General features: G+C 55.5%; 1 protein-coding gene across 1 annotated transcript in view; it reads left to right on the top strand.

Annotated features, from left to right (window-relative positions):
* Positions 1-24,123, top strand: part of MYH7B (myosin heavy chain 7B) — a 28,048-nt gene extending 3,925 nt beyond the window's left edge. The window contains 36 exon segments of the mRNA XM_029964939.1: positions 3,342-3,434; positions 4,193-4,256; positions 4,379-4,477; positions 5,464-5,567; positions 6,400-6,538; positions 7,662-7,780; positions 8,564-8,713; positions 9,003-9,173; positions 9,847-10,026; positions 10,113-10,245; positions 10,715-10,791; positions 12,397-12,484; positions 12,927-13,044; positions 13,618-13,741; positions 13,950-14,086; positions 14,496-14,751; positions 15,267-15,509; positions 15,870-16,046; positions 16,392-16,537; positions 17,082-17,172; positions 17,771-18,160; positions 19,039-19,130; positions 19,132-19,163; positions 19,449-19,567; positions 19,820-20,016; positions 20,175-20,524; positions 21,018-21,142; positions 21,417-21,532; positions 21,661-21,853; positions 21,937-22,140; positions 22,250-22,375; positions 22,502-22,672; positions 22,941-23,045; positions 23,439-23,534; positions 23,672-23,809; positions 24,005-24,123. Of these exon segments, the coding sequence (XP_029820799.1) occupies positions 3,342-3,434; positions 4,193-4,256; positions 4,379-4,477; positions 5,464-5,567; positions 6,400-6,538; positions 7,662-7,780; positions 8,564-8,713; positions 9,003-9,173; positions 9,847-10,026; positions 10,113-10,245; positions 10,715-10,791; positions 12,397-12,484; positions 12,927-13,044; positions 13,618-13,741; positions 13,950-14,086; positions 14,496-14,751; positions 15,267-15,509; positions 15,870-16,046; positions 16,392-16,537; positions 17,082-17,172; positions 17,771-18,160; positions 19,039-19,130; positions 19,132-19,163; positions 19,449-19,567; positions 19,820-20,016; positions 20,175-20,524; positions 21,018-21,142; positions 21,417-21,532; positions 21,661-21,853; positions 21,937-22,140; positions 22,250-22,375; positions 22,502-22,672; positions 22,941-23,045; positions 23,439-23,534; positions 23,672-23,809; positions 24,005-24,010 (5,169 nt within the window). The 3' untranslated portion in view covers positions 24,011-24,123.
* Positions 24,124-24,486: the final 363 nt, after the last annotated feature.

Raw genomic sequence — 24,486 nt, 5'->3', positions numbered from 1 at the left:
AGCGAGGCCGGTTCCTGGCTGATCCCAGACAGCTGAAGCCCCGGGGCCAGGGCTGTGCAGCCTTGGTGGGCGCCGGCACCTCCTGCCATGTCTGAGGAGGGCAGCTGAGCCCCCGCGGCACCTCCGAGCAGCCGGGCACGGCCAAGAGGACACGGGGAGGATGGAGCTGAGTTCCTCTCCAAAGGCAATCCCCGAAGACCAGCACACTCCCAGGCTGGAGGGATCCACAGCTCCAGCCTCCCTGTCCCTCCGACCCTTGGCTTGTCCCTCCTGGGTGCGTGGGTGCAGGTGGCAGGGCGTCTGTGTGAGTTGTGCCTGTTCTTTGCCTCATGCCCTTGATCTGTGTATTTCTGTTGCTCTAAGCGGAGAATCTGGTGCTGGTAAGACTGTAAACACCAAGCGGGTCATTCAGTACTTTGCCATTGTCGCAGCCTTGGGCGACACACCGGGCAAGAAATTAGTAAGACCCTCTTTTGAAACAAGTTCTTGCTGTTTTCTTCCTTTTTTTAATTTTTTTTTCTTTATTTTTTTCCCTTTCCCTTCTCCTTTCTTCTTTTTACTGTTTCTTCCCCTGACTTTTTGCAGTTGGAAGTGTGTTTTGGTCTGACCCACCCAGGGCTTGGCTTTTCCCTGACTTTTGAACAAGCAAGGCTTGAAATTATTCTGCTCAAGGGGAAATGGATTTTTTTTTTATGTGGCTGCTCTATCTGTGCAGTCTGGAAGAGGCACTTTAGACATTCTTTTCTCTTCCTCCTTCAACACCCCACCAATCTTCTTAAGGAGCATTAAAAGGATGGAATAAACCTTCCATTTCCCACCTTGCCTCTTTTAAGCCTTGCTTTTCAGCCTTTTCTCCTTTTTTTTCCTCCTCTTGTTCATTTTGACCCTTTTCTACCTTGTGCTTTTCTTGCTCTTGTTTTGATTCTTGCATTTCTTTGGTGCTGGTTATTTTTGAGCTGCCCTTGCAATTGCTTATTTCTTCTGGATACATTGAGGCTCCAGCCTGCTTTTCCCTCTTGGAAGCAAACTGGCTGCTTTAGGTATCAAACAAGCAATACTTCAGCATTGTTTTATTTCCTCTTCTTTGGGTTTGGATTTAACTATTCTTGCTTTTTGACGCATTTCTTTATTTTCTCGAGCTAATCTATTTAACAACTTTTTGGCATTTCTTACAAAGTTTAATCCTGTTTTTTGGGGTTTTTTCTTGGACTTCTTTTGGCACTAAATGGTCATGCCCTGCTTTTCTGACCATGCTTCTTGTGGCTCTTGCCTGGCTTTCTTGGATTTCTAAAGACAATTTTCTTTCCTTTCTCTAGGCAGCTCTTGCCACTAAAACTGGGGTAAGTGTTGTGGACTCTTTAATGCTGAGGACAGAGTTCTGCTGCACAACAGATCTGTGATGGGGTGATGTGTGGGGTCTCTGCCTTAGGTCTGGGTCCAAGGGCTGCCCCAGCAGCAGGGCAGTGTTTAGTTCTCCACTTGGCTCTGTATCACTCACCTTCCCATTGCTGGAAGCTTTGATGTTTCATCTCTCAGTGACTTTCTGTCTTCCTGACTCCAGCCTCTCCTCCAAGGCACCATTACTCTTGGAACAGTCATTTCTAACCAGCACAGTGTTTGTCTGGGGGGGAATGACATGGGCTCCTCTAAAGATGAGGTGAAGCCTCCACTCCCTGCAGACATTAGTGTGTCTCCCAGCCTTGAAGTCCAGCTGAGGTTGGTGGTGCTGAGAGGCAGGGGAAGACCTCTTTGCTCTGGCTGCAGAACAGTGCCCTGGTGATGCCTGGACATGCCACCCTCTGCAAAGCCCTGAACTGGCTCAGCCCACCACGCTGAGCTGATGTCCTTCCCTGGGGTACACTGTTGAGGTGCTTGCTCAGCTCCAAGGAAACGCAGCAAAGGTTCAGTCCCTGGTGCTCCCAGCACCCCAAGGGCTCAGCCCTTCCAGCAGCTCAGTCAAGCATCCTCAGGCCTTGTTTTCTCTGAGCCTTTAGCTGATACACACCCTTTGCTGGGGGATGTTCATTACCACATGGGTCTCAGAGCACTGGGGCAAATTTAGGGTGAGACATCTGAATGGGGGGCTGAATCTGTGGCTCCTGGGGCTGCCCCCATTGCATCTCACAGTCCACGCAATTTTTAGGTCAGGCTGAATTTAAAGGTATCAGACCCCAGGATATCCAGGTAACAGATGCAGTTTGTTGATAATGGTGATTCAGAGCTGCTCCCTCTCCCTTTTGCCCCTCCCATCCCTGGAGCTGCAGAGGTGGAGCAGTGCTGGGTCCAGCATTGGAAAGAGAGGGTGGACAGAGCCCAGAGCTGGTGCTCCTCTCCTAAGGAAAGCCCTGTGAACTGTAATTTGTCAGAGAATGGGCAAAAGCTCTCATGAAAAATCCTGCAGGTCCCTGTGCCACCAAGCTCTTGCTGTTGTCAACCCCCACTGTCCTTCCTGTAGATTGGCACCAGTCTCTTGCTTCTCTCCTCAAATTCTTGTCCTGCTTTACCTGCATTAGGCATTTGCTGCCTCTTTACCTTTGAACTGGGCACGTGAAACATGAATGGAAAAACAAGGTTAGGGGAAGATTAATCTCTGGGTTTGCTCAGGAGAGCTCCAGTGTGTCCAGCAGGTCATGCCAGCTGCGACCTGTGGTGTGTTCCCACCACACCAGGACCCTGCTGTGCAAGTTGTCAATATAAAAAGTTGTTGATCCAGCCTGTTTTATAGATCTCTTCTTTTGAAATGTGCTGTGATGTGAATTGTCCAAAACTTTGGTTTGGTGGAAGAGGAATTGCCTGGCAGAGTCAGAGAGCCTGAAATGACTCAGACTGTTTTGGTGACATCGTGTGCTTGCTCTTGGTTTGCATATTGCAGCTCCAAAGAAAGGGGCTGAGGGCTGCTGTGTGCAGAGGGCACAGAAGCCTGGGTCTCCAGGGGGACCAGTTCAGGCAAGGAGAAGCCCACAGAGAGCACTGCTGCAAACCCCAGCTCTGCTAACCCCTAAACTCAGCATGTGCAGGCTGGAGATTTACTCACTTTGGGGTAGGGGGTGTAGCCTACTCTGAGCTCCTTCAGCCTCCCTGATGAGATGACCTGTTTCAGGTGAGCATGGAAACAGCTGCAACAGCTCACTCAGGGCCCTGGTGTAGACCTATCATGGATGTGACCCCCAGAACAGCCCCATTGCCTCCTGAAACAAGGAGGTGCCTCGGGAGCAGCAGGTTCTCAAAAACACGTAATGAGGGTAGCAAGGAGCCACTCCCTCTGCTCTGTATTTTGATTACAGATCCCCTCTGGCTCGGTGGAACTGACACATATTTTGGTTTTTGTTTCTTTTTTACAGGGCACCCTCGAGGATCAAATCATCGAGGCTAACCCAGCTATGGAAGCTTTTGGCAACGCCAAAACCATAAGGAATGACAACTCCTCGCGTTTTGTGAGTGCCTCAGCAGGACAGGGAGCTGGGAATGTCTCTGCAGGTTGGATGTGTGGCTAGTGGTGGTGTGGGTTTGTACAGTGTGAGCCCAAGGCACTGAGCAGGGAGCTGGACCTGCCTCCTGGTGGGATTGGACTGCCAGGGCCAAGTTTTCCTGGTTACATCAGTGCAGCAAATAGTGACCAGCACGAATGGCCCTGGTGCCACAGCCTGTGAGGGTGGTAGTCAGTGGTAGATCCTGGAGAGATGTCCCTTCCAGGATCAGAGTTGAGGGACACTAAGCACAGCCTGGAATGCTGGGGCTGGGACAGACAAGTGTGCCCCTTCCAGGAAGCACCACTGTTCTTGCTAAGCCCAACCTGGCTCTGCTCTGGGCTGCAGAGCTCCTGTGCCTTGCAGGGGAAGGAGGCACTGCTGGGGGAGACCCTCAGCACAGCACAGAGCAGGGGGCTGTGGGCAGGCTCAGTATCACACCACCCCACAGGAGTGCTTAGGGTTAAGAACAGGCCTAAGCACAGGGATTTATCTGCTCTCAGTGAAATTTCTGCCAGCCTGGTATTTAAAGCCCTGGGCAATGCTGTCTGAGCCTCTGCACGTTACAAACCAGGGAACTTCACCCCTCTACGGCTCACAGAGCCCAGAAACTTGCCTGGTCAGCAGAAGCCCAAGAAGTGGGATGTTAATTCAGTTTCTAGGGGCTGTTCAGAGTCATATCTGTGTAGCCAAGCCCAGAACTTACCTCCTGCACGTGTTTTCAGGGCAAGTTCATCCGGATCCACTTTGGTCCCTCCGGGAAGTTGGCCTCGGCAGACATTGACATCTGTGAGTAGCCATGTGCCAGCTGCAGGGGGGAGGGAATCCATCCCACTCTTTGTGCTGATGCTGGGACAGCTCTGGGAACAAAAGCAGCCCTCCTCTAACCCCTCTGCCCTATTTCATTGTAGATCTTCTGGAAAAATCCAGAGTGATTTTCCAGCAGCCCAAAGAGCGAAGCTACCACATCTACTACCAGATCCTCTCTGGGAAGAAACCAGAGCTGCAAGGTAAGGCAGCCAAAGATGCAGCACAGCCCTTACAGCATGATGGCCTGAAAATAGCCACAGACAGCTCTGCTGTCAGCTTTGAGGTTCACAGGAATGAGCAAATCCAGCTCACCATGCAGGTACTGCCCTCCAATGCTTTGTAGCTGTGCAGGATCATAGGATTGGTGGATAATTCAGGGTGGAAGGGATTTCAAGAGGTCATCCAGTCCAGTTTCCTTTATCCCCACCAGCTGAGAAGCCAGACTAAAGCCCTTTCTGCCACTGTCTAGGAGCAGAGGTCACTCAGGGTCCATCTGCAGGGTGGGAGTGCACTTGGAAAAGCTGCCTTGCACAAAGGCCTTGTCATGTGGTGGGTACAGCACTGACCTCAACCAGCATGTGCAGGTTGGAGATTTACTCATTTTGGGGTGGGGGAAGTGTCCTGCAGCCTACTCTGAGCTCTTTCAGCCTCCCTGGTGAGATGACCTGTTTCAAGTGAGCGTAGAAACAGCTGCAACAGCTCACTGAGGGCCCTGGTGAAAACCCATCCTGGATGTGTCCTCCAAGCAGCTCTGCCCTCCAGGGGCCACATCCCACAGAGTGCTCAGGAAACCTTTCCCCGTGTAGATGGAAGGCTGGCACAGCCCCCTGGGGTGGTCAGCTTTTAGCTGTGGGCTCCTGAGCTTGGTGCTGAGCAGCACCTTATTAGGCAGCCCTGGAGAGTGGCACAGAGCAGTAATCTTATCTGGTGTCACAAGGGCATGGTGGCCACTTCTAAATCAGTCTGCAGCCAAACCATATCCCAAGATAGCAAGCTGGAGGCGATCAGAGGAGAGGTGGACCCATGTGTGGACCTGCCTGGGCTGGAAGAGGCTGTTCCTCCACCAGCTGGTGCCCTCTAGTTGAGGCTGGTGAAGCCTTCCCTCTGCACCCATGGCCAAGGCTGCCTCTCTGCCCAGCTCTCTCTGTCAGATTGACCTCACTCTCTGCATGTCTTCCCCCAACAGATATGCTGCTGCTCTCCCTCAACCCCTATGACTACCACTTCTGCTCCCAGGGTGTGACAACTGTGGACAACCTGGATGACGGGGAGGAGCTCATGGCGACAGACGTACGTGTACAGCCCGAGCCAGGGAGGGCACAGCCTCCTTCTGGGCAGCTCTGGGGTCCTGTCCTGCCTTCTCGTGTGTCCCCCCCTCTAAATTAGCTGGGAGTTCCCTCTGGTTTATTGGTAATTGCTCTACACTTGCTGTGAGCCTACAAGGGAGAGCAGAGTGACTCTGATCTCCATCAACCGCCTCATCCAGACAGGGAAGGGAGAGTAATTCCCTGCATTAGGAAGGGCTTGTAGCACTTCCCATAGTGCCCATGAGAAGGAAGGTTGGAAAAGACCTCCAAGGTTACTGAGTCTAACCTGTGCCCAATCCCCACCTTGTCCCCCAGCCCAGAGCACTGAGTGCCATGTCCAGTCCTTCCTTGGACACCTCCAGGGGTGGGGACTCCACCACCTCCCTGGGCAGCCCCTGCCAATGCCTGACCACCCTTTCAGTGAAGAAATTCTTCCTGATGTCCAACCTAAACCTCCCCTGACACAGCTTGAGGCCATTTCCTCTTGTCCTGTCCCTTGTTCCCTGGAAGCAGAGCCTGACCCCCATCTGGCTCTCCCCTCCTGTCAGGGAGTTGTAGAGAGTGAGAAGGTCTCCTGAGACTTCAGCTTGGAAAACCTCCTTCTTCTGCATGCTAAGCTAATCCTTTTGGTTTCAAACAGGTCTTGTGGGAGCTGGGCTCACTTTCAAAGTCCCATGGACAGGTTTCCTTGGTTAGGTGCCCACCCTGCCCAGAGCCCCAGGACAGGGAGAACACCTTAGGAGATGGTGGGAGGATGGACCAACCCTCACCTCAGAGTGGTTCTGTTCTCTCTGTGATGCTTTGTCTCCCCTCAGCATGCCATGGACATCTTGGGCTTCAGCAATGATGAGAAATATGGCTCCTATAAAATAGTGGGGGCCATCATGCACTTTGGCAACATGAAGTTCAAGCAGAAGCAGCGAGAAGAGCAGGCAGAGGCTGATGGCACTGAAAGTGAGTTGGGCTCTGTGCTCCAGACCTGTCCAACCTGGTCTGGGCAAAGTTCCCCCAAGGGCAGGCCGGGATAACTCCCCCTAACCTGGCCTGTGAAGGTCAGAGACTGTGATCCAAAGCACCCACACTAGGCCCTGCTATAGGTGCACAAAGGGGCAGGAGTATTTAGGGCAGTCTTTCTGCAAGCACTAGGTGGTCTCATCTGCATCAGACTTGCCTCAGCAGCACCACAGGGTGTCACACCCCAGCTGGGCTTCATCTCGTTCAGTCTTCCCCTGCTTTTCATCTCTTGCACTTCATTAGACAGCATTCCAGAGCAGGGCATCCAGAGGATGAGCCAGGCCAGGATCAGCACTGCAAGGACCTGCTCAGGTCACAGCCTCCCAGGGAGCAGTTAGAACAGGGTACAGTCACTGTCTGTCACTTTTTCTGGTTTATGGCTCAGGAAAATCCAATGCCAATCATAGATCTAGGAATAGTCAGGCTGCAGAGCAAACCTGGAGGGAGAGGGTGACTTTCCAGCGTGTGGAAGGATGGGAAGGGGGAGCCCCAGCACTTCCCTAGAAGGTTTAAGCAGGGATCCAGCAGAAATGACTACCTGGATCGGACTTTGTCATGCTAACATTCAAGAGGAAAGAGTTCTCCTTGCCTGAGGAATGTCAACACAGGCTTCAGCTACTGCTTGGTAATTAATGAAGATTTTATCTGGCAGCAATTTCCATACAGAGGTGATTTTCTAGCTACAATCTGCTACTAGGAGTCTTTGAATGATAAACAAGAAAATCGCCTCTCTTCTGGTCACTTCAAATTCTCTGCATGGAAATCCAAGCTTCCACTGGAAAATGCATAGGAATTCCCAGATAAAATCTGATAAGCACCTGATAAGATGCTGTAGCCATTGTATCCAAACACTAACTTCTCAGGAAGGAGGTCCAGATTTTAAAAGCATCACACAATATCCAAGATGGGAAATCACATGAAACACTGGAGGAGACTCTGGAGCAGATGGGAAAATGAGTATAGTTAGCACTGATCATCATAAGAGCTGGTCATTTTTTTGCTTCCTTTTTTCCCTTCCCAGAGCTTCCTTGCTGGCTCCTCATGCCTTTGTCCTGCTTTCCAGGTGCTGACAAGGCTGCCTACCTGATGGGAATCAGCTCAGCTGACCTCATCAAGGGGCTGCTCCATCCTCGTGTCAAAGTGGGCAATGAGTACGTGACCAAAGGTCAGAATGTGGAGCAGGTGAGTGGGACAGGACGGGGGCTCCCTGCTCGTGCTGGTCAGTGACTCCTCTTGCAGCCAGGCCTGATGTGCTCTGCACAGGGGAATGGGGCTTTGGTTCACTCCCTTGGGTTTAGGAGGAGACTCCAGAGAAGCAGGAGAAGATGTATCCACAGTTAGTGGCTTTTAGCAGCTGGGAAAGTTGGTGGCAGAGCTGGCAGATAGCTTTGCACATGAACCATGGCTGGAGGTTCAGTGCACTGTCTTTGAGGTGTGGGTTGGATCACAGCCAGAGGAGGTCCAGGTTCTATGGATCTGCTTCAGAGACAGTCACACTCCTGTGGAGAGTCCAGCCCTGAAAAGTAGAAAACTCATCTAAACACTCATCCAAACTGATCTTGTGGGAGATTCAAATGTACCAAAAATGTATCTTGCCAGATTCTGGCCACATCCCAGTTCAGAACCCAAACCTGGCCTGAATAGTGCAAGCCACTCCTTAAATACAGAGGATCTTAGGATCTTATCCAAAGTGAGCTGCAGGCTCTTGACAGGGCACAAGGCTTCTGAAAATATCACTTTAGACTGTATTTGTATCCTAAGACCTTGGAAGCAAGACTAGACCGGGGACATGAGAACACACCTGTGAGCAAAGTGAAATCTAATTTTGGAGCATATAGTGTAACCACAAACTCCCTGGATCAGCCTGTCCATCCCTTGTGGGCCGAGAGGAGCTCTCTCCATCCCCCTCTGGCTCCTACAAAAGCAGGGAGCAGCTCATGGCCTGCCCTGTGCCTTGCCCTGCAGGTGCTCTATGCTGTGGGAGCTCTGGCCAAAGCCACCTACGACCGCATGTTCAAGTGGCTGGTGACAAGGATCAACAAGACCCTGGACACCAAGCTGGCCAGGCAGTTCTTCATCGGAGTACTGGACATTGCAGGCTTCGAGATCTTTGATGTGAGTTCTGCAGGGCCCTGCAAAGGGTTTGGGGGGAAGCTGTGGGGGCAGCTCTGTCTCCTCCAGGGAACTGCTGGCCTTGATGGGGAAGAGCTGTGGAGCAAACAGGCAGCTCACAAGGGCTGGTTTAACACTGCTGTGGGCACATCTCCAGGGATTCCTGGCTACCTGCTCTCAGCAATGCAGCTGGGCCTGGCAGAGGTCACCCTCCACACCCAGACAGAGCAGAAGGGTTGAACCCCTTCACTGCTGGAGCTCCTTCTGACTCAGATCTGGTTTGTTCTTGCAGTTCAACAGCTTTGAGCAGCTGTGCATCAACTTCACCAATGAGAAACTGCAACAGTTCTTCAACCACCACATGTTTGTCCTGGAGCAGGAAGAATACAAGAAGGAAGGCATCGAATGGGTCTTCATTGACTTTGGCCTGGACCTGCAGGCCTGCATCGACCTGATTGAGAAGGTAAAACATGACTCAGGGCACAGGAATGGTACTGCTGGTAGATGGTTTGTTTGCAAAGGCTGGAGCAGTGAGAGGTGCTCTGCTACCAAGATTAAATTACCCCCTCCCCAGTCAGTGGCAAGTGCCCAACTTTATTTTCCCCACACTTACAGCTCAGAGTCTCCAGCCAACAGAGACCTTTTTGACAGAAATTCTGACTTTATGAACCCATGGAAATTATGTTCCTGTGCACTGGTGAGCCACAAAACCTGGTGCAGCCTTTTCCTCCAGAGAACTGCCCTTTTTTTCCTCCCCACTTGCTGCCTCTCAGTGCCTCTTACTTGATTCAGAGCATCTTGTAGAAAAGATCTTCATGCATGAAGGAAACTCACCTTTTTTGACAGGGAAAGGAGAAAATCTGTCAGGATAGTGGGGAGGATCTCCCCTTCCCAACAATCTAAAGGAGCTGGACAAGCTCCCATGTCTTGCAGGCCTGGCCAGTCCCACTCAGACTGGCTGGAGGTCAGATGCAGCCTGGAATATGCCAGTGATAGCTTGGTGTCTTGCACCTGAACCCTTGTTCAGGTCTCCCAACTCCAGCTTTGCCTCACCTTGCTCAGTGGCACACCCCTGTTCTGAGATGGGACTTGGCAACTCTGAGCTCAGTCCTGTTCATACCCCCTTCTCCCTGCAGCCAATGGGAATCCTGTCCATCCTCGAAGAGGAGTGCATGTTCCCAAAAGCTTCTGACATGACCTTCAAATCTAAGCTCTACGACAACCACATTGGGAAGTCTCCCAACTTCCAGAAGCCCCGTCCGGATAAGAAGCGGAAATACGAGGCCCACTTTGAGGTGGTGCACTATGCGGGTGTGGTACGTCCCTGGCAGCTCTTCCACAGCATTCCCACCTTCCCCTGGCAGGGACAGGGCTGTCCTCACCTCTGCCTCTCCTGTGACAGGTGCCCTACAACATCATTGGGTGGCTGGACAAGAACAAGGACCCCCTGAATGAGACAGTGGTGTCCATCTTCCAGAAATCCCAAAACAAGCTCCTGGCTTGTCTCTATGAGAACTACGTGGGCTCTGCTTCAGGTGAGGAGCACCCCCAACCCTTTTTTGACCTTGGTCTCCCCCTCCCTTTGCAGCAAAACCTTCTCACCCCCATGCCCAGCTGTTGGTGCAGCCTGGGCAAAGGGAAGACCCACATTGATCCCTAAAAACCTCCCTGGCCTGGATAGGTGGGTGCTGGCCTAAGGGCTTTAGGTGTGTGGTCAGGACCAGGCTGAGCTGGTGTGGGGCTGTAGGGCTGTCCTGGAGGCCCTGTGACTTTGGGGTGTGTGAAGGGGTCTCTTGTTAGCAGGAGCTGAGGAGCAACACCCAGAATTGGGCTCTGTGGGAGATGTTTTTGGTGTCTTTGGCTTTGTTCTGCAGCAGGGCACAACTACCTCTGCTTTACAGAGAGTGGGGGCTGTGGGCATTTCAAGGGTGTTTGGGGGGTGCTCCTGAGTCCTCCAAGCTGAGGAGATGTTTTGCTGATGTAATCAATATTTCAACCCAACAGAGGAGCCTCACAAGCCGGGGACCAAGGAGAAACGTAAAAAGGCAGCTTCTTTCCAGACAGTGTCGCAGCTGCACAAGGTAAGAGCCAGCCCCTCATCCAAGGCATTGAGGGAAACGTGCTCAGAGGGTCCCATGGCACTCCCACTTCCCTGCCAAGACTCTTGGCATCTTGCACATGAGGTCCTCTGGGCTGAAGGACCCCCAGAGCTCCTCAAGGACCCCCAGAGCTCCTCAAGGACCACCTCTAGGCAAAATGTCCCAACACCCTCTCATCTCTGAGCAAAGGGCCTGTGCCTGGCAGAGTCCCAGCCCTGTCCCCGTGCTCCTAGGGCAGGACATGAGGTGGTGGCTCCCTTGGAGCTGGGGCTTGTGCTGCTTCTGCCCACGTGACGCTTGCGCTGCTCGGCGGCTCCTTCGCCTTTGAGAGAGCGGCAGTTAAGACTTGTAGTGATGTTTAGATAATGTATTACATGAACATCACTTTAAGTCTGTGCTACTTCTCTCCTCACTCTTACCAGCGGGAAGGACAACCTTTGGGCAGAAGAAAATGGAGGAGGATCTGGCAGGTCTCTGTCCTGGGAGGTGGCCTGGGCTGTTTTACAGCTCAGGGTAACACACATCCCTGTTCCATGCTCACCATAGGAGTTATTAGTCCAAGCCAGAGCTTAACCAACTGGAAAACAGCCCAGAGGGGTGTGTGGGCCCATGTCCTGCCATGACAGCCTCGTAGTGACGGGGCAGTGGTCACAGCACCAAGGCTGACAGAGCTCAAGGAGTGTTTGAACAACACTCTCAGGGACATCATGGGATTGTTGGGTGTCCCGTGCAGGACCAAGAGTTGGACTTGGATGATCCTTGTGGGTCCCTCCCAACTAGATATATTCCGTGATTCTGTGACAGGGTGCTTGAAGAGGCAGAGCCCCTGTTCAGGGAGAAGTGTGACTTTTTTTCTCCTGGACAAGTCACAGACCTTGGGGAAAGGTGTCTGTGGTGACAAGTTGCCCCATGGTGATGTGGAGCTGTGGGAGGGTGTTCCCTTCCCTGAGCTGGTCCTGAACAGGCTGAGCCTGTATGAGCAGGGGAAGGAAAGATTAAGGGTGCAGATGCTTTTCCCACAAGCAAAGTCAAGGCTGTGTCATGCCTTGAGCCCTGCCTGGGAGAGAAAGGAGGTGCAGTCTGGATTGGCAGGGCCCTCTGTCACAGCTGTAGGGGGTGAAGCACTGTGGAGGTGCAGGGAACTCCTGATGAGCCAAGGATTGCAGCCATTGTGGACCCCAGCACCAGAACTGCAGAGTGCTGAGCACAGGGCTGATGAGCACCAGGAGAGATCTGTACCAGGAATATGCTCAATCCTGTCTTCCTGGCTCTACCCCACAGCAAAACTTTACCTACAAATACTTGGGAAACATCTGGCTCCTCTCTGGCACAGCAAAACCTGCAGGTGCCACTTGGCTTGTCTGCCAGCCCAGTCCCCTCTGCCATGGCTCCCATCCTGGCAGGAGGCAGTGGTCCTGCCCCGGGCTCAGGATGTCCCACTGACAGGATAGCAGGAGGGAATTCCCCTTTTCTCATGACAAAAGGGGCTCTCAGGGTCTACTCTCTTCCTGCCTGGGAGGGGAAGGGGCTGGAGAGAAGTGTTGTAGGGGAGCAGAGCTGTCACCTCACCCCGTGTCTGCCCTGCAGGAGAATCTGAACAAGCTGATGACCAACCTGCGCTCCACCCAGCCCCACTTCGTGCGCTGCATCATCCCCAACGAGACAAAGACCCCAGGTATGGGTGGGCTGAGGCAGCAGCCTGGCAGTGCCCCTGGGGACACCCACATGTGGGAGCTGGCAGAGATTCTTGCACCCACCTTCTCCCCAACCCTTTTCATGCTGCCACTGAGCCCTGATCCCATCTCAGTGTTGATTCTCTGTGACCCAAGTCAATCTCCTCTGCTGGGGAGAAGGAGCTTTGCCAGACTTTTGGCTGTGCCTTGGTGGTTGGGCTGCTTTGCACTTGTATATAACAGCAGGCACAGATGAGTCTGTCAGAGTGACTCCCTCCATCTGAGGCCCAGGCTGCAGCCCTGGTGCTCAGCACGGACCTGCAGGATGGGTCAACACCCATGTTGAAACCACGGGATGTTTCCAGAGTTCAGACCCAGGCTGCAGCTCTGTTTACTCTGTCTTCTTGGGCTGAGCACCTGCTCCAGCTCTGTTCTCACCCACAGGAGCCATGGATTCCTTCCTGGTGCTGCACCAGCTGCGCTGTAACGGTGTCCTCGAGGGCATCCGCATCTGCCGGAAGGGATTCCCCAACAGGATCCTCTACGCAGACTTCAAGCAGCGGTAACTCCCTCTTCTTCCTCACCCAGCAACCCACACATGTTATGGGGGGAGACAAGACATGTCCTGGCTCTGATCTGCTCCCCAGCTTGTGCAGGGCTGGTCTGAACCCCCCCATACCCCCAGTGCGTGTACAGTTTGGGACAGCTCTGCTGCTGGCTCTGGGGTGCCAGACCTGGGTAGGTTGGTGCCAAACGGGATGAGATCTCATGAATGTCTGAGATGCTGAGTGCAGGGCTGGTGCAGGGGGATGGTGGCAAGGCTTAGGTCCTCTGATCCTGGCTCAGGTTTCTCTCTGCCCTGGGGATGGATCCTTGCCATTCTCCAGCTGGCCCCATCCACACTGCTTGGCCTGGGCCTGACCAGGCGTGGTAAGGCCAGTGACTCCTCCGTGCACAGTCTCCTGGTGCCTGCTCTGCAGAAGAGCCAGGACTGGAGCAGCTGGTTCATATGTTGCTCCAGCCTGTGCTGCAGCAACATGACTTTGGTGGGAACTGGCACGACCGGGATTCAGGGATGATGATGGAGCTGTGCTGCAGTTCCCCTGCATGTCCTCCCTCTGCTCTGTCCCTGCAGTTACCGTATCCTGAATCCAACAGCCATTCCAGAAGACAAGTTTGTGGACAGCAGGAAAGCCACGGAGAAGCTGCTGAGCTCCCTGGAACTGGACCATGCACAGTACAAGTTTGGTCACACCAAGGTGAGACCTGGCAGCTGGTCCTTGGGAGGGAGACATTGCCCCTCCCATCTCTCTCTGTTCCCATTGCCCACATGCTCAAGACAGGAGATCAGGTGCCTGTGCCCATGCAGGCACTCAATCCCTGCTCCATGTGTCTGCACACAGCCCAGGTTGTGTTCCCCCTGAGCCCTCTCTGCTGGGGACTCCATTCCCACTCTCCTCCCCACAGGTGTTTTTCAAGGCTGGTTTGCTGGGCTTGCTGGAGGAGATGCGAGATGAGCGTCTGGCCAAGATCCTGACCATGCTGCAGGCCAGGATCCGCGGATTCCTCATGCGCCTGGAGTACCAGAAGATCATCAGCAGGAGGTAGAGTTGGAGGGGGGAAGAGGCAGAGCTTTGTGTGTCTCCTTGTTCCTTCTGCACGTGTTTGCCCTGTAGGGCTTCCCTGTGTCTGGCAGTGGTTGGTGAAGGTCCTGTCCTGAGGGATGGAGGCAGACCTGGGAGAGGTCTGGCATGGCTCTAGTAGGGAGGATCTGGGGTGGGGGAGCCTTTAGTTTCTACTGGGAGATTCAGGGGGAGGCAGAGTGAAGAGACCTGAAAGCCAGGCCACACTATCCATCCCACCAGGGCCAGTCCGGTGTGCAGACAATGATTCATCCATCATTCTGCCATTTATCCAGCTGGTGGAGAATGGAACCATGTTCAGGCCTGCAGAGGCCAGGATGGGACATGGGAAATCTACACCCCTGATGATGCTGTACTTGTATTCCCCCAGGGAAGCCCTCTATACCATCCAGTGGAACATCCGGGCCTTCAACGCTGTCAAGAACTGGTCCTGGATGAAACTGTTCTTCAAGATCAAGCCTTTACTCAAGTCTGCTCAGACTGAGAAGGAAATGTCCAACCTGAAGGAGGAGTTCCAGAAGCTGAAGGAGGCTCTGGAGAAGTCTGAGGCTAAGAGGAAGGAGCTGGAAGAGAAGCAGGTCTCCATGATCCAGGAGAAGAATGACCTGACTCTCCAGCTTCAGGCAGTGAGTGCCTCACCCTCTCTCTGGAAGTGCAAAGACAGTGCAGGGTCCATGGGTAGAGGAAGGAGCAGAGTGTGGTAGATCCCTCCTCCAGCCTCTTGTAGTTCTGAGGCTGCCTCGTGGCCACAATCTGTTGGGAATGAAATGTAAGAGTGTGCAAACTGGAAGCAAACTCCCATCTCAGGGATGTCCCCTGGCTCTGGAAAGGGAGGGATGGCAATGTTTGCTCACCAAACTGTGGCTCATCTGTGCCATTTCTGTGCCAAGAAGTGCCAGTCCAGTGTTTCCTTCCTCTGGAAAGATTTAGTTGCTTTTTGGCCCTGGTTCAATGTTAGTGGTTGTCCCTTGAACCTTGAAAATGGGCAGTGGCTGTATTTTTTGTACACCTGAGCACCTTGGGCTTGCTCTACCCATTCCACACGGAGAACTTCAGCTCTGGGCCAGAACACCAGGACTCAGAGCCTGCTGGTGTGCTCTGGGACAGTGGATGAGCTCTGGCTCTCCTGTTCCTCTCCCAGGAGCAAGACAACCTGGCAGACGCCGAGGAACGCTGTGACCTGCTGATCAAGTCCAAGATCCAGCTGGAGGCCAAGGTGAAGGAGCTGATGGAGCGTGTGGAGGACGAGGAGGAGATGAACTCAGAGCTCACCGCCAAGAAACGCAAGCTGGAGGATGAGTGTGCAGAGCTGAAGAAGGACATCGATGACCTGGAGATCACTCTGGCCAAGGTGGAGAAGGAGAAACATGCCACAGAGAACAAGGTAAGAGACCTCCCTGGAGCCTCAGTGCTTGTGGGGGCACCAGAGGCACATCAGGTGTGGGGGAGCTGGGGTAGGGCAGAGTGAAAAGGGATGTGGGAGAGGGAAATCAACCCCAGTGTCCTGTCTCCTTGCCCAGGGGGGTGTGGGCAAATGGTTCTGTGCTGTGGGCAAGTGATTTGGGGCACTGACAAACCCCCTGGTGGGACCAGCATGGCCAAGGGAGAAGGGCTGGCTGCTGTTGGGGTGCTGAGCTGCTGTTGGCCATGGACCTTCTGCCTTTCAAGGGTCAGGCTGCTGAAGCAGCTCTCCACCCCCCTCTCTCTGAGAAGATGAACTCAGTTTTTGACTGCCCTTGTTTAGGTTAAAAACCTGATTGAGGAGATGGCTTCTCTGGATGAGATCATTGCCAAGCTGACAAAGGAGAAGAAAGCCCTGCAGGAGGCCCATCAGCAGGCCCTGGATGACCTGCAGGCTGAGGAAGACAAGGTCAACACGCTGACCAAAGCCAAGGTCAAACTGGAGCAGCAAGTGGATGATGTGAGTGTAGACCAGTGGCAGTGAAGCAAGAGAGGTTTGAGTCACACTTCCAGGAGAGCCCAAAGGCTGTCCCTCAGTGGGATCTGGAGAGTGGGGTCATTAGCAGATTCCCATTTAATATGGCCAGTTGAGGAATAACCCCATTAGCAAACTGTCCCTGAACCAAGGGGTGGCCTAGAGCACTTCAGGGAGAGCAGTCCTGGGCTGAGGGAATGGGACTGGAGACCAACTGGGAAACACCTCTGTCTCTCAGGGATGGGTGAACTTCCCACAACAATGGACACAGGAAGGGTGGGGCTGCAGAGGGTCCTTTCCTTCCCTATCCCATCTCCCTTCATTCTCCAGCTGGAAAGCTCTCTTGAACAAGAAAAGAAGATCCGCATGGACCTGGAAAGAGCTAAGAGGAAGCTTGAGGGAGACCTGAAGCTGACACAAGATTCTATAATGGATCTGGAGAATGACAAACAGCAGCTGGAGGAGAGGCTCAAGAAGTGAGTGTGTGACATGTGCCTGGGCTCTGGGTTTGCTCTGCTCCTCTAAATGGGGCCTCTGTGTGGCCTCTGCAGGGGCTGCAGGGATGTGGCTTCTGGGCACTGCTGGTGTGACCAGTCCAGACAAAATGAGGGCTGAGTTATCCTGGGCACTTTGCAGGGTTGCTGAGGAGCTTGTGAGCTACACAGACTCATAGATCAGGGCACTATAGACCTTGGGGTGCATTGGGTTGGAAAGGAGGGACCTGCCTGGCAGGACCCAAACAGAGCTGGGACCTCAGCTACAAGTACAGACTTCATCACTCATGTCCTATTTATGCTGGGGAGCTGAAGAATGCCTTGGGACCTCAGAAGGAAACCCTCAGAGCCAGCTGTCTGCAAGTTTGGCCACTCCAGCCCTCCCTGAGAGCCTTCCATGAGCTGCTTCTTACCCCTGCAGTCCCTTTCCTGTGTGGGTTTGTTTGTCCTCTAAGCCTGGGTGTTACAGGGAACTTCAGAAGCCAGAAGGACATGTCAGGACAGTGTTTGTCTTCTTTCTGTGCAGGAAAGACTTTGAACTCAGTCAGCTGAATTCAAGGATTGAAGATGGGCAGGTGACTGAGGCCCAGCTGCAGAAGAAGATCAAGGAGGTCCAGGTATGGTGGAAAGAGCTGTTCTCACAGCCCAGGAGTCCAAAATTGCCCTCAGATGTAATGTGCTGGGGAATCTGCATGGGCCAGTCCCTCTCTGAGCACAGAGGCATCTCCTTGGAAAAGGAGATGGACAAAGCTGGTTAGCAGAAGCAAAGCCCTCTGCCAAAGTGTGGTGGGCTGAAAATTAAAGAATGAACTATTGAGGTGAGCTCTAGCACCAGCCTGAGGGACAGCTTCTAGAATGTAGCTCTGTGTCCAAAATAAAACCTTTGATCAGCGCCCAAACTCTGAAAATCCAAGTCTGGTGTGCTGGGCTTCTTCCTATTGGAGACAGGTCCCCACATTCATGGAAGTTCCCATCACAAGAAGCTGATACCAGCCTGGATCCTGATGGCAGGGCACAGAGGAGAGCAGGACATGCACAAAACACTTCCAAGGAGCACCAGGAATGCCTGCCTCCCAAAACAACCCGAGCATTTGCTCCAGACTTGTGTCTTGTTGCTCCCCATCATCTCTGGAGACAACTTGCTCCATTGTGCAGAGCAAAGATGCCAGAGCTCCACCCAGAGCTTGGAGCATCTGGCTCGCTCTGTCCCTGCAGGCCCGTGTGGAGGAGCTGGAGGAGGAGCTGGAGGCCGAGCGCGCGGCCAGAGCCAAGGTGGAGAAGCAGCGGGCGGAGGTGTCCCGGGAGCTGGAGGAGCTCAGCGAGAGGCTGGAGGAGGCCGGCGGGACCACGGCCACGCAGCTGGAGCTGAACAAGAAGCGGGAGGCGGAATTCCTGAAGCTGAGGCGGGACCTGGAGGAGGCCACGCTGCAGCACGAGGCCACGGCGGCCGCGCTGCGCAAGAAGCACGCGGACAGCGTAGCCGAGCTGAGCGAGCAGATCGACAACCTGCAGCGCGTCAAGCAGAAGCTGGAGAAGGAGAAGAGCGAGATGAAGATGGAGGTGGACGACCTGTCCTCCAACGTTGAGTACATCACCAAGAACAAGGTGGGTGCTGGTCCTGCACGGGGCTGGTTTGTCTCGCCTGTGAACATCAGGGCAACTGGCGGTGGCGTGTCCGTGGGGTGTCCCAGGGAGCTCTTGCACTAAATCACAGAATCAACCAGGTTGGAAAAGACCTGTGAGATCATCAAGTCCAACCTTTGACCCATTACCACCTTGACTACTAAACCATGGCACTGATGCCACATCCAGTCTCTTCTTAAACACCTCCAGGGACAGTGGATCCACCCCCTCCCTGGGCAGCCCATTCCAATATCTGATTGCTCTCTCTGTAAATAATTTCTTCCTAATGTCCAACCTAAACCTCCCCTGGCACAGCTGCAGACCATGCTCTCTTGTCTTACTGCTGGTTACCTGGGAGAAGAGACTGACCCCCACCTGGCTACACCCTCCTGTCAGGGAGCTGTAGGGAGTGAGGAGGTCTCCCCTGAGCCTCCTCTTCTCCAGGCTCAAGAACCCCAGCTCCCTCAGCCTCTCCTCACAGCACTTGTGCTCCAGTCCCTTCCCCAGCCTCATTTCCCTTCTTTGGACACACTCCAGCCCCTCAGTATCCTTCCTGAACTGAGGGGCCCAGAACTGTACACAGTTTGCCATGGCTGAGTCCCTATTTTCCCCCCCTTGTCACTATGGCAGTGTTTTGCTTGTCCTAAGCAGAGTCCAGAGGCTCTGGGAAGGCATTTCCTGGGAGAGAGAGTTCAGAGAGCCACTGTCAGCTTAGCAGAGACACGAGATCCCTGGCAGGCTCCTGCTCCCTGCCTCGTGTGCCTGTGGGATCTGCTGAGCAGGGCAGCGAGTCCCAGGCTGGGAGAGCAGTGCTGCCAGGCCTGAGCTGGGCTCACAGGGGCTGTGCTTGGTGCCCGCAGGCCAACGCTGAGAAGCTGTGCCGCACCTACGAGGACCAGCTGAACGAGGCCAAGTCCAAAGTGGACGAGCTGCAGCGGCAGCTGACGGACGTGAGCGCAGCGGGGCAGGCTGCAGACTGAGAACGGTGTGTGGGGCAGAGCGGGGGGCACGCGGCTGCCTCGGGGCTGCTCTGGGTGGGAGTGCCAGGGCACAGCCAGGCAGGCTGTCCTCCTTCCCCTAAAAACCCTAGCTGGGCATCAGAAGGAGGGGTTCCTTTGCCTTTAGCTGCTTGCACCTCTGCCCCTGGCCCAGCTTGCCCATGTTGGATACAGCTGGGCCTGCTGAAGGCAGAGACCCTGGGGAGTGCAGGGGAGTGCAGATTGCAGCCCTTCAGCCCCAAAGTAGCTGGTTTTGCTCTGTTTGAACCCAGGGGAGCTTAGTCGGCTGCTGGAGGAGAAGGAGTCCTTCATCAACCAGCTGAGCCGTGGCAAGATCTCATTCACACAGAGCATCGAGGAGCTCAAGAGGCAGCTGGAGGAAGAGACCAAGGTGAGGCTTCTAGAGCATGGCTGATCTGGGAGTGACAAGGATCACAGGGAATGGGGCGTGTGTCACACTGTGGCAGTGGCTCAGGCTCTTGGACTGGGGAGGTGGGACACACCCTGCACACAGGGCAGCTCTGAACCTGGGAAGAACCTGGGAAGAACAGAAGTTCCCTCCTGCTGCTCCCAGTGCCACGGCCAATGTCCTGGAGCTTGGGGCCAGCTGCTGCTCTGACAAGGGCTGCTCTCCCTCCCTCAGAGCAAGAATGCCCTGGCCCATGCCCTGCAAGCCTCCCGGCACGACTGTGACCTGCTGCGGGAGCAGTACGAGGAGGAGGTGGAGGCCAAGAGCGAGCTCCAGAGGAACCTGTCCAAGGCCAACGCCGAGGTGGCCCAGTGGAGAACCAAGTACGAGACTGATGCCATCCAGAGGACTGAGGAGCTGGAGGAAGCCAAGTAAGTCCCATGGCACGAGTTGGGTGGCAAGTTTCCATTCACCAGCGGGGCTGCCCTAGACACCAGGGCGACCCTTCCACAGGGATTTGAGGCTGCTCAGAGCAGTGGGGTGGGGTGGCACTCGGGCAGGGAGCGCTCACCCTGGCTGCCGTGGGCAGGAAGAAGCTGGCCACCCGGCTGCAGGAGGCGGAGGAGGCCGTGGAGGCCGCCCACGCCAAGTGCTCCTCGCTGGAGAAGACCAAGCACCGGCTGCAGACGGAGATCGAGGACCTCTCGGTGGACCTGGAACGCGCCAACTCCGCCTGCGCCGCCCTGGACAAGAAGCAGCGCAACTTCGACAGGATCCTGGCCGAGTGGAAGCAGAAGTACGAGGAGACCCAGGTGGAGCTGGAGGCGTCGCAGAAGGAGTCGCGCAGCCTGAGCACGGAGCTCTTCAAGCTCAAGAACGCCTACGAGGAGTCCCTGGACCACCTGGAGACCCTCAAGAGGGAGAACAAGAACCTGCAGGGTAGGAGTGGGCTCAGGCTCTCCCCTTGGGCTCTGCCCAGGCTCCTGCTCCCTGTCCTCAGGGGGATATTGGGTCCCTTCTTGGCAGAGAGCAGACCTTGCTGCTCAGCCCATCCCTTGGAGGGATACAGCAGCCCTGCCAGGATGCCAAAACATGTCCTGCCCCCTTGCTGGGGCCCTCGGGGAGGTCAGGCAGAGCCACTTGGCTCCTCTTCCCACATGGTGCATGATTTGCTGCCAAGTGCCACGGCTGTGGCATGACACTGCCTTGGGGGTGTTGCTCTTGGACAAACAGGTCTCCCCAGGTACTTAATGCCTCTCCCATTCCCTCTCCTTCACCCAGACTTCAGAAATGTCCCCAAGCACAACCTCAGCTGCCCTCCAAGGGGCTGGGGAGACATCAGCTGAGCCTGGGGCAGTGGGATGGGGATGTCACCTTCACAGGACTGGTCCCATAAACTCCTTCCTGACCAAATGCCTTCTGTCCCTGCCAGAGGAAATTGCTGATCTGACTGACCAGATTAGTCTGGGTGGCAAAACCATCCATGAGCTGGAGAAGGTGAAGAAAGCCCTGGAGAGTGAGAAGAGTGATATCCAGGCAGCTCTGGAAGAGGCTGAGGTGGGTCCTTGTTTTCCACGTGTTCCTGCTGCCCCCAGGAGCCACTGGCCCACCCTGCAGCTCTGGTCAGGTGCTGCTGGAGGGTGACAGTCCTGAGCCAGGCTCTAACCCCTGGGAGGTTATTCATGGGAGTCCTGCAACCACTGCAGGCACAGGGGTGGTTCCACCTGCCTTGTTCCCCATAATGCTGGGCTAGGGGGCAAGGCCAGGCTGCCAGGCTGGAGTGGGTGACCCCCCTTCAGGAACCACTTTCCCATGGCTGAGGTGTTTCTAGGGAGCCCTGGAGCATGAGGAGAGCAAGACTCTGCGCATCCAGCTGGAGCTGAACCAGATCAAGGCTGACATGGACAGGAAGCTGGCAGAGAAGGACGAGGAGTTTGAGAACCTGAGGTGTGTGGGGTGAGGGGACAAGGCTGGGCAGTGGCTGTGGGGGCAGAGCTGACACCGTGGCCCTGGCAGGGCTGCCCCAGGCTGGGTGTCCCCAGGGGGCCGTGGCTGATTCCCCATCTCCCCCGCAGGCGCAACCACCAGCGGGCCATGGAGTCCATGCAGGCCTCGCTGGACGCAGAGGCCCGGGCCAAGAACGAGGCCGTCCGGCTGAGGAAGAAGATGGAGGGAGACCTGAACGAGATGGAGATCCAGCTGAACCACGCCAACCGCCAGGCTGCCGAGTTCCAGAAGCTGGGCCGCCAGCTCCAGGCCCAGATCAAGGTCGGGCGGTCACAGTGGGACAGGTTGGGTGCTGTCCCTGCCCGGCCCCCTCCTGACCCCACTGACCCCGCACTGCCCCACAGGACCTGCAGATCGAGCTGGATGACACCCAGCGCCAGAACGACGACCTGAAGGAGCAGGTGGGGGCCCTGGAGCGCCGCAACAACCTGCTGCTGGCAGAGGTGGAGGAGCTGCGCGCCGTGCTGGAGCAGGCAGAGAGGAGCAGGAAGCTGGCAGAGCAGGAGCTGCTGGAGGCCAGCGAGAGGGTCACCCTGCTCCACTCCCAGGTGGGGCACTGCCACGTCCCACATCTCTGCTGGCAGGAGAGCCAGGAGCCTCTCCACTGGCCACGGTGAAGGGCCAGCCCTGGTCACACTGAACCTGCTCTGTGTGCAGAACACAGGCCTGATCAACCAGAAGAAGAAGCTGGAGGCAGACGTCTCCCAGCTGAGCGGTGAGGTGGAGGACGCGGTGCAGGAGTGTCGCAACGCCGAGGAGAAGGCCAAGAAGGCCATCACAGATGTAAGAGCGTGGTGGGCACTGTGCTGGGTGGTTCTGGGAGGAGAAGGGAGGGTCTCAGAACTTGCCCCTGTGTCTGGCAGGGCTGCCTGGCCTTGTGGTGATGCCCCCTTGCTTTTGGCCTGGCAGGCTGCCATGATGGCAGAGGAGCTGAAGAAGGAGCAGGACACAAGTGCACACCTGGAGCGGATGAAGAAGAACATGGAGCAGACCATCAAGGACCTGCAGATGCGCCTGGATGAGGCAGAGCAGATTGCTCTCAAGGGGGGCAAGAAGCAGATCCAGAAGCTGGAGGCCAGGGTGAGAAGGCAGGGGCAGATCCCTGGTTTTGTCCCCCAGAAACCAGTTCCTGGTGCTGCCCTGGCCCCTGGGGGGGCCAGGTGGTGCTGTGGGGGGACCAGGGGACAGTCCCCAAGGACCTGCGAGCCTGGGCCCGGCTCCCAGCCTGTGCTCAGGGTGGTTTAGCCTCTGCTGTGGCTTCTCTGAGCTGGGAAGGTGACTTGGCCTCATCTGGGCTGGCGCTGGTGCCCATGAGCAGGGTGCTGAGCCGGGCTATGCCCACCTGCAGGTGCGGGAGCTGGAGGGAGAGCTGGACACGGAGCAGAAGAAGATGGCTGAAGCCCAGAAGGGCATCCGCAAGTACGAGAGGAGGATCAAGGAGATGAGCTACCAGGTACAGGAGCACCAGGCACAGCCCCAGCACAGCAGGGCAGACAACTCCCTCTGCCAGCCTCTTGTGTTTGACAATAACCCATCCACTGAGCCCAGCCCAGCCTGGGCTTGTTCTGGGCTCTGTGCAGGGACTGACACGGGTGGGACAGGTTTGTCTCTGCCACAACATGCACATCCTGCTCTGTGTCCTTCTGCCCATTTCCCAGCAGCTCCTGAGCTGGGTGATGGGACACAGGGAGGGAACCAGGGGGCAGATGCTGTGACAGGGGGCTGGGTTGGCCTTTGTGTGTGTAGGGCCCTGGCACCACTGGGACTCTCCGAGAAAGGTGGGGGGCAGGTGGATCCCCAGTGGGGGGGCTGCTGGGGTCCTGCTGACAGAGCTGGGGCATTGCAGGCTGAGGAAGATCGGAAGAACCTGGCTCGGATGCAGGACCTGATTGACAAGCTGCAGAGCAAGGTCAAGAGCTACAAGCGCCAGTTCGAGGAGGCCGTAAGTGCCCAGACTGCTCTCCGGGGATGGGGGACGGGGCTGTCCCTCCCTGGGACCCTGGCATGGCTGCAAGGGGCCTCGAGGGCGATGTGGGGAGCTGTGCCCCAGACACCCACCCTTCCCCTCACCCCATCCAGGAGCAGCAGGCCAACTCCAACCTGGTGAAGTACCGCAAGGTGCAGCACGAGCTGGACGACGCCGAGGAACGCGCCGACATCGCCGAGACGCAGGTGAACAAGCTGCGCGCCCGCACCAGGGACGTCGTCCTCTCCAAGGTGAGCACACCTGGACTGGGGCAGTGGGGAGGAGGGCAGGGCTCCTGCCAGCCCCCAGACCACACAGCCCACGGCCACATCCTGCCCTGGCACTGCTGCCCTCACCTCCCACTGCTGCCGGGACCTGAAGGCTGGCACAGCGCTCCGTCCTCCAGGTCCCAGCTCTCACCAAAGCCCTTTTGGATTTTTTTCCAGCATTAGGAGCCTGGGTGCCCACCCTGCCCTGTCCCAGCTGCTGCTGTAGGTTGGAGGCAAGTGGCTGCAACAGCCACTGCCAGCTTTGCACCGTGTGAATAAATGTAGCTCTGCCAGGACTTGCTCTGTTGTGTCTGTCCCAGGGTAACCTTGGCCACTGATGACAGGATGTGGGGCCAGCTGGGATCTTTGGGAACATCTTTTCACAGCCAGGTAGGGGCAGAGGAGAGGTCCAGGCCTTGTCCTTCCAGCTCTACAGCCCTAGCTTGGGATGGGTTTTGGGAAAAGAGCCCTTTCCTCCTCCCTCCCCACCAAAACACATCTCTCATCTGCAGGGGGCCAGAGCTGAGGGGTGAGGCAGGACAGGGGGGCAGAACAGACCTCACCCACTACTCCTGAGAACATAAAACCCCCAACTACAGCCCTGCAGGGCACAGGGAGGGTTGTTACAGCTTTGGCAAAGTCACCGCAAAGAAAGACAC

Source organism: Manacus vitellinus, unplaced genomic scaffold (assembly GCF_001715985.3).
Source record: "Manacus vitellinus isolate BGI_N305 unplaced genomic scaffold, ASM171598v3 scaffold_85_pilon, whole genome shotgun sequence".
Taxonomy (NCBI): Eukaryota; Metazoa; Chordata; class Aves; order Passeriformes; family Pipridae; genus Manacus; species Manacus vitellinus.
The sequence above is the reverse complement of the archived record's forward strand: the minus strand, read 5'-3'. Positions and strand labels throughout refer to the sequence as shown.